Source organism: Solanum pennellii, chromosome 12 (assembly GCF_001406875.1).
Source record: "Solanum pennellii chromosome 12, SPENNV200".
Taxonomy (NCBI): Eukaryota; Viridiplantae; Streptophyta; class Magnoliopsida; order Solanales; family Solanaceae; genus Solanum; species Solanum pennellii.
Genome location: NC_028648.1, coordinates 40615437 through 40624367, shown reverse-complemented (window position 1 = coordinate 40624367; position 8931 = coordinate 40615437). Strand labels below are relative to the sequence as shown.

General features: G+C 31.5%; 1 protein-coding gene and 1 long non-coding RNA gene across 2 annotated transcripts; one reads left to right on the top strand and one right to left on the bottom strand.

Moving 5' to 3' along the window:
* Positions 1–1025: 1025 nt before the first annotated feature.
* LOC114075050 lies at positions 1026–3366 on the bottom strand. Its single transcript, XR_003575376.1, has 2 exons — positions 3183–3366; positions 1026–1100 (listed from the first exon to the last, which is right to left on the bottom strand). It is a non-coding gene; the product is annotated as an uncharacterized LOC114075050 (long non-coding RNA).
* A 767-nt stretch (positions 3367–4133) lies between these two features.
* LOC107005447 lies at positions 4134–7503 on the top strand. The gene is made up of 3 exons (XM_015204046.2): positions 4134–4439; positions 5294–5416; positions 7046–7503. Exons 1-3 carry the CDS (start codon positions 4220–4222, stop codon positions 7201–7203), a joined length of 501 nt encoding a protein of 166 aa, XP_015059532.1. The 5' UTR covers positions 4134–4219; the 3' UTR covers positions 7204–7503.
* Positions 7504–8931: the final 1428 nt, after the last annotated feature.

The following is an 8931-nucleotide window of genomic DNA, read 5'->3' as shown; positions in this document are numbered from 1 at the left end:
GGCCCGTCGCGCCTGCGACGGTCCGTCCTGCTGCTCCGTCACAGAGTTCAGAGACTCAATTCCACTAAAGGGTCTGTGACGGTCCGTCGTGCCCACGACGGTCCGTCCTGCCATTTCGTTACGAAGTTCAGAGAGTCGATTTCAGTACCCAAATTTTAGAATTCTAAGTGTTTTGGAACGAGACCCCCTCGACGGCCCGTCGTGCCCATGACGGTCCGTCGTGGGTTCCGTCGACTCAGACAGTTTTTCCAGAATAAAATCTGCTGCTCAAAACGACTAAACAGGTCGTTACATTTAATTTTCTATATCTTTTGTAGGAGTACTGATGTTCTATCTTTTGTAGCATTACTAATGTTCTGTTCAAACTCTGATTTCGTCAAAATAAAATTAATTTTTTTTAATTTTAGTATTACATTTACTTATTATAATTTTTTAAACATTAATTAAATATTTATAAGACTTACGAAAAATAAAACATTAAAGTTGTGAATAATATTTAATATCAAATGTTACAAGTAAGATGAAGAGACATGAGTTAGAAATAATTCAAATTTATAATTTTATTAGACAATAAATTTATTACTAATTATGTATTATTTTATTTGTAAAATAAATAAATAAAAGTAAGGGATGAAAATACAAAAAATGAACAGAGAAAATATAATAATTGGTGACTACATAAAAATTATAAATACATTTCGAACCAAAAAGAACGGAGACAGATTGTTACATACAGAAAAAATGACATCATGAAAATAATATTTTATTTTTCAATTACTTTTTATAATTATAATAAAAATGAAACTAATCATCATAAATTTTGTTGTTGTTAAAATGAAATAATTACATTAATTTTTTTCATAACAAAAAGAAAGTAGAATACTAAAGGATCAAATTATTAGCATTGACAATATAATACATTTAGATAAACCAAAATTTAAAAAACTCTAGCAAAAGTAACTAAGTTGCTAATACAGTTCAAAGTGAAAAAATAATCTCTAATTATGCTTCAATTTTTTCCCTTCTACCATCTTCCTTTGCAAAGAGATCCGCCATCATGTTTTGATCCATTTGTCAAACTCTTCATTATATGCAACCAACTGAATTAAAAAAATTATATATCAATTAAAAATAATTATGTCAAAAGAAAGAATGAAATATAAACTATATTTAATATATTTGTATATTATCTTTTCAATAATAATAACAATACTAAATAATAATTATTTCTTGAAATCTAACAAATATTATAATCAAACTATATTAAATCTGGAAAACTAGCTATTAGAAAGAGCAATTGCATACGGACAACACATTGTTAAGAATTACAGAGATTTTTTTAATCATACTTACTTGATAAATTATAATACAAACATAAAAAATAATAATTAAAGAAAGCATGTCTAAGTACATAAACTTTAGAATGAAATATATCTTACCTTCAATACTTTTTTTGGTTACATGTTAGTTAATTCACAAAAAAGTATGATGAAGAAGAGAAATTATAGCTTTGTATGTGAATCTTCATGAAAATAAATATGAATTTATATAGACAAAATAAAGGAAATGAAAAAATAAGGACTTGAAAATCATATATTTATTAACTTCATGTACTTTTTTTTTGGTTACATGTAAGTTTCATTCACAAACCAAATACTAATTTATATAGACAAAAATAGAGAAATAAAAAATAAAAATTTTGCAATGAAATATTTCTTACCTTCATGTACTTCTTTTTTGTTACAAACCAAATCTATATGATGAAAAGAGAAAGGATAATTGTGAATGCTTCATAAAACTAATATGAATTTATAGGCAAAATAAATAAATACCATAAGACATCATAAACTTACATATTTAATTTGGAGGTTATGGATATAAAAATTATGACAGTTATGAATATTATTAGAAGTAAAAATTAAAGAGGGGTAAGTCATGATTAGTAACTCCTAATGAATAAATTAAAAAATAAAAATAAAAATACTTAAAATGTAAAAAAATTATTATGATTTCGTGATTAGAAGTGAGAGAAACAAATAGGAAAAAATATAGAGAGTTTTTTAATAAATGTTTATAAAATATTTATTTGTATAAATAAAGTAACATATTTTTATAATAAAATAATTAATTTAAATTTAAAAAGTCAAAAATAAATAAATTATATTCCTCCTTTTATTATAAGTGAGATAAATAAAAAAATAAAGAGTTTTTGTTATAAATGATCCTCCATTAATAAAATATTTATTTGTTATAAATTTTAGTAATCCTTTTTATGATATAATAATTAATTTATTTAAAAAAAAAGAGAAAAAAACTAAATACAAATAGAGGCCATAAAGAGGTACCACATCACATTGTCTGCGGTCCTCATATATATATATATATATATTTATATCAACCACATGAGATTTTTCCCCCAACGAATATCTCTTTGTAGGAAAAAATTATAGTGAAACATTCTTTCAAAAAGTCTTGTATTTTGAAGAGGTACGCTTGAATTTCTCAACCAAATGAATATTTTTGCAACAAATATCCTTTTGTCGGAAAAATTTAGTGCAACATCCTTTGAAAAAGTCTTTTATTTTGAGGAGGTGCACTTGTTGATGACCTTTCTTTTATAAAAACATGATATTCAAAAATTGATTGATGTGAAGAAGAAGAGCAAAGGAGTCTATTATTGTTGCTTATGGATGATCAAATATTTCTATTTTATAGGTTAAATATAAACAGTTGTGGAAAATAAAAAGTTTTTGGTCTCTTCATCTTCAATTCACTTAAATGTTATTAATTGGGTAATGCATTTAAACACTTTCAGTTTTTTAAAGTATGAATTTAAAAGTAGAAAATAAATTTAAAAAAGTCAAAAAAAGAGATAAAAATAAATAGTTAAAAATAGATAATTGTAAATGCTGGACATTGGAGGGTGCCACATCGGCAAAACTGAATTTAGCTTTATATAGATATATAGATTTCATGAAAACATGTTTGATTTCATAATTCTCTTTTTATAATTCAAAACGCACATCATATAATCATAACTTGGAAAGCACGGGAATTACAAGGGTTCATGGAAAATCATCATAAAAACATGAGATTAACTCAATTCATCATAGATCAATCAATTCAATCAATAATTAAAAGAACCCAAATAAAAAATTCTAACTCAATTGGGAATTTCTAACTTTGAAAATTAGAGAAGTTGAAAAATCCATGCGGAGGAAAAGCTTCGTTGATGAAAACTACAATTGCTTAACTTCAATGGAAGATTAGGAGACTTGATTGAAACCCTAGATTGAACCTTTCTTCTTCAAGCTTTTTAGAGAGAGAAATATTTTTTAGAGAAAGACTTGTTTTTCTTTTGTAAATTTGTGAGAATGATTTTCAGTTGAGAATTTTTGGGGTTAAAACATTTATATTAGGGTTTCGGTAAAGGGTAAAACGATATAGTATTAGACTAGAATAATTAGGAAAATATCCAAAAATTCCTCAGAGAAATAATTGTCGGCCCCATCCATACCCAACCCACAATTCATTGGTCACACCATGGACCGTCTTAGTTGTTCGTGGTTGAGATTAGAGACTTCCCAATTATGGACCCCTAATGATGGACCCTACCTACGGTTCATTGGTCCATCGATGGGCCTTGGACCAGGGTTGTAGGTATCACCCCTTGACCTCAAAATCCCTCTAAGTCTAGAACTCACCTACGAACCCTATCTAAGACTCGTGCATTAATTGGATGACGGACTGTCCTGATGAACCGTTGAAAGATACAGGAAACTTGACATTTTGGAAAAACAACCTCCCCAACCATGGACATCACTGACGGTCCGTCATCCCACCCATTGACCGTTAGTGGTATCGTTAGTGCTGACACCAAATCTGTGAAAACTAAAATTTCTCCCCTTTTTGAATCTCATGTGTTACAAAAATTATTTTCCTAAAGATTATGTTATAGTCTCAAATAAAAAATAATTAGAAAAAATCTTTCATGCACCAGTCAAACATTAAAATATATTTTCAGAAAAATATTTTCTATTCACCAAGATAACACGAGAAAATAAGTTAAAAATTCAATTGTTTTTTCCTTTGTACCAAATACAGAGTCAGGGATAAAGAAAATGATCCCCTCTTGGACTATTTTACCATTTACAGAGGGTTCCTTATGTACAGAAATGTATCGATCTCCTAGACCGAGCAAGTAAAGTGGGTTAGTGAGATGAGCTCTTCAAGCTCACCTACTCGATCTCAAGGAGAGAGAGCAAGAAGTTTTGACGCTGAAGCTAAAAGGATGTGCTGGGCCAAGGCTGAGACCGTACCAGGTCGACATCCTGAACGCTGGCGGAAAGATTCCGCCGGAAACATTCTCTGCAAACGCCTCTTCAATTGTCAAGGCTGTCTTTGCTTTGAATATGATCACATCATTCCCTTTTCGAAAGGTCTACCTTCTTCCCTTCCATTAGTCTCTTTCCATTATTTCTGGTTTGTTCATCTACTTGTCATTGAGGATTCATTGTTTCTTTATTACTCTTTAACTCAATCTTTGGAGTTTTATATATATGATTTTTATTCTCAATCCCAGCTAATTTTGGAATTGAGCCTTTGTTGATTTTAGATATAAACTTCTAATTTGCCCATGTAATTTACTAGGAAAACGAATTTTCTTACTGTGTACTTTTGTTTGATTAGGTTAGATATAAGGAGGGAGTTGCAGGGCTATAATTGTTGTTTTATATGAGGATGATGATGTTCTATGTAGTCATTCTTGATTTATGTTAACAGGGAAGAATCTCATATGTAGTTTTCGTGCGTCAGAAACTTTTCATTTGAGTGAAGAGTTATTGGAAATAACCTCTCTACTTCACAAAGATTTCTGGATATGTTGTTGTTGTAGTATGTTATTCTTTATTTTTACTACTACTTTTTGCTTCATTTTCTTGTTTATTTTGGTGTTATTTTGCTTTGATTAAACTTTTTCTTGAGCCGAAAATCTATTAGAAACAACCTGTCAACCCCACAATGGTAGGGTTAAGGTCTGGCTTCATCATACCTTTCCCAGATCACACTTGTGGATTTCACTTGGTATGTTGTTGATTCACACCTAAAACTCATTTTGGATTTTTGTGGTTTAGTGATTTTAATCATTTGGATATTAACAGATAAAAAGGTTTCCTTTTCCATTTCTTTTCACGTCCAGTGGTTGGGTGATAGACATGGAGATGGATCTCTTAAGCTTTTATTTGGTGATCAATAAATGGTTAATGCACCATTTAAAATGTTTTCACTTATGCAGGGGGTGAGTCCATAGCAGAGAATTGTCAGATCCTTCAGACAAGGGTGAACCGACTTAAATCTAATAAGGATGAGATTGATATTAGTCGGTTAAAAAGCTACTCCTGTGATATCAAGTTCACTGGTATTCTACTTTGATCTTTCCCTATGTGTTCTGCTTCTATCACTTAACACGGTATCAATCTTTATGGCTTCTGGACAAGCCACACCAGTGGAGATATGTGACTTATATTCTGTAGCCTTTTAAGATTAAAAGTCTGTTATTTCCTTGGTAATGATCTGTTATTTCCTTGGTAATGTTGGAGCTAAAAGCCATTGCCTGATCTGCTTCTGGATTACAGGATCACTTTCGAACATTATGCTGAAATATTCTTGTTTACATTCTGGGATTACACTTTAGAGTGTCATTGTACTTGTTGTTATGATTTTATTTTTATGGCAGATTTTAGGTATTTTCATATTTTCAGCATACAGTATGAATCCATCACATTAAGATTAATCTACTGTACATCTTTTTGTGCCTCTTACGGCCAGTAGCGGTTGAAGAAGGTTTTTGATTTTAAGCTGGTTTCTGAATTCAATTTGAAGTTTTGTTTAGAATTGAGTCGTAGCTCTTATTAACTGTAGTGAGAAGGTATGATGTAGAAACAGGAGTAACAGCACACAACAAGTAATAGACTTGTTTTTCTTTTTTGTGGACGTGGATTTGACAGTTCTTCTGAAACTATGAAGATACAATCTATGTAGTTTCAGATTTAAACTTTGCTACTCTGAGAAAGTTGGGCAGCATCTACCAAGATAATTTTTTTTTTTATGAATTTAAACTGTCTAGCTAACATAACAAGAGGAATTCTTCTAGGTGGAACAATATAGTTCTCCTTTCTCAGAGTAGCAAAGCTTCCGATCTCTATATTATCTTCTCACTAAGGATAGGACCAATAACATTTGCTTGGATCTTTCAACTGGTCAGATCCCTCTCCCTAGTTGTGCAAGTCATACCCGTTCTGTCATAAGTTGGTACCCTTGAAGTCCCTTAAAATGTATAGTGGTTAGCCATCCTTTCCAACTTCACACAGAATTAAATATATAAAGTAAGGTTGTCAAATTTTTTTGGATTATACATTCGACTCACATTTATGCCCTCCAGCTTTGGGTACGCACAAGTAGACATTGAAATTTTGTATAAAATTGAATAAGTAGACACATGGTCCTACATGACATAATACACTTAGGATGCCACACAGAGGCGGACCCACATGGTCTGGTAAGGGTGCACCGTGCACGTGCACCCGTTAACTTGGAAAAGAATCATGTATATATATGTGTATTACTATCTTAAGAAAATAGCAAAAAGTAGGATATACTTAACAATGCACTCATACCAAAAGTAACATAAAAGTGCCCTTGTTCAGTTGGTACAAACTAGTGATGTCACCTGCAAGACCAGGTGTGAACCAAGCTATGACCTATTTTTATTTTTTTTAATTTTAAGTTTAGCTTTTAGAGCTTATGTTGGTGCACTCGAAATCTTCAAAATATGGGTTTGCCTTTGAATTATCACGTAGGGTGTGTGTGTCTATTTGTGTAATTTTATACAAGTTTAAGTGTATTACTTGTGCATACCCAAAGTCAGAGGGCATAAATGTGCGTGAAGCCAAATTATAGGGTACGTTTATGTATTATGCCTTTTTTTTTTTGCAGCAGTCACATTTTACTCTATTACTCCTAATACAATAAAATATGGGCCATGCAGATAGAGAGCTGGATGTTATTGAAATGGCTGTTTATGGGGATGTTCTCCGACCTGGAAAGCAATGCCGTTGTAGAACTGTTGCTGAAATGCTAGGCCAATATAAGTCAAACGACCGGGCTGCTCCCTGCAAGTTACCATATGCTGATGAATCCTTATAGCAGGCGGTGAAGGAACCTTACATTTCTCAGTTGTATTGTTTGTGCAACTCATTAATATTGTTGTATTTCAATGGCTTCAATTGAAGTTCAATTGTTTATGTAGCTCAGCAGCTAATTGAGTGAATTGGTGGATAGAGTGTCGCTTTGTGAACTTAAGTGTGCTGAGTGAGTCCATGGAGTTTCTCAAGATGGATGGTCAATAATGCTCAAGTTATTTGCAACAACTGAGCTTTATTGTTGTCACCTTTAAGTTTTGAATTGGGCCTGATTAAAATGAAATGGATACACAGGATTCCTATAGCTGGTCCGACTAATTTGGAATCGCTTGATTTTGGCTGGGTTTGTGGTGAGTTGAGTCTGATTTCAAATTTCAATCGTGAAATCTATATTTTATATTATCCAAATCTATCTTGAGAAAATTCAATTAAAAGTGTTTTTAAAGTCTTCAATTAAGTATTTTTGACTATTTTGAACAAAGTATTAGATTAAGTTAATTGGGGAGTCATTAACATTTTCGAGAACTTCTAATCTTTTTTATAAGTACAAAACAATCCACACAAAATAAACAAAATCTTCACTCCCTCTCTCAAATATCCACCTCAATTGTGCGTCTCTCTCAATCTCACAGCTTCTATTTCTCTCAAAAGTTCAAAATTGTTCTGTTCTACCAACCAACTTTCAACTTTCGACGGCTTCAACTTTTAATCTTCCGGCAACTACTTAATCCATTCTAAAGTTCTAACTATCAGTCTCTCTCTTCGCAAGTAAGGTGAATGACTTTATTTTTTTTTTGAAAAAAATTCAGGTTTTTTTTTTGATAAAGAAAAAGAACTTTTCAAGAATTCATTAACAATTTTAAAATTTGATGCTTAAAATAGAAAACAATCTCGAGAAAATTCTAATTTGTGATTTTTGTTCTCTTAACTCATGTTTGATGTAAATGTGATATCCTTTTAAAGTGAAATATTATATTTATTATTATTATTTTATTATTCTCAAACATTGTCGTCAAAATATTGATTATGAATTTTATTTTGTTCGGACACATTTTTGTTATTAGTAATTCTCGAACAACTGTTGATATTTTGGCTTGTTTGTGTTATTGTGTTATATCAATTGTTGTTTAATTTGTTGGTATTATGGGCAACTCAAGCGTATTATTGGTCTAAAATAAAAATTAAATGGAATTTTAAATAATTGTTAATAACTTTTATATAATTGATTTCTTCTAATTTTCATCAGATAATCTAAGCATTCTAATTATAGATTATTTTTCATGAGATATAGTACTTTAAATATGTTAAATTTCTTCTAATAATCCCTCAATTTTTCATGAATTGTTTACTTTTTCTACAAATAGTTTTCAATATTTGTTAAAAAACAATAACCTATAACCTATCATTATTAAAAATGAGGCTCCTTAAATTTGGGGCCTAAGGCACATGTCTTTCTTTTAACACTGTCGAGTAGGGGTGGCAGGGGGCTCGGGTTGGCCCGCCCCGGCCCATGACCGGCTTGAACATCGGCCCGTCGAACCCGGTCCTGTTGATATTGGGGGGTTTACGGGATGGGGGTTTAGGGGACCGGTCAAGGGTCGGTTCACCGTTTGGTCCCGATTCCGGCCCGGCTGAACCGGCCGGTTCGCGAAATCCTCTGATTTTTTACTTTTTTTTAACAAAAAAAATCAATTTGTAGTCGTTGCAGACCGTTGGGAAAACGACTAGTTCC

Excerpts from the sequence above, each read along its gene's own strand:
- LOC107005447 (XM_015204046.2), top strand. The coding sequence starts at position 4,220 with ATGAGCTCTTCAAGCTCACCTACTCGATCTCAAGGAGAGAGAGCAAGA. Across the intron at positions 4,440-5,293 it reads CATCATTCCCTTTTCGAAAG|GGGGTGAGTCCATAGCAGAG; the intron begins GTCTACCTTCTT and ends TCACTTATGCAG. Across the intron at positions 5,417-7,045 it reads CTGTGATATCAAGTTCACTG|ATAGAGAGCTGGATGTTATT; the intron begins GTATTCTACTTT and ends TGGGCCATGCAG.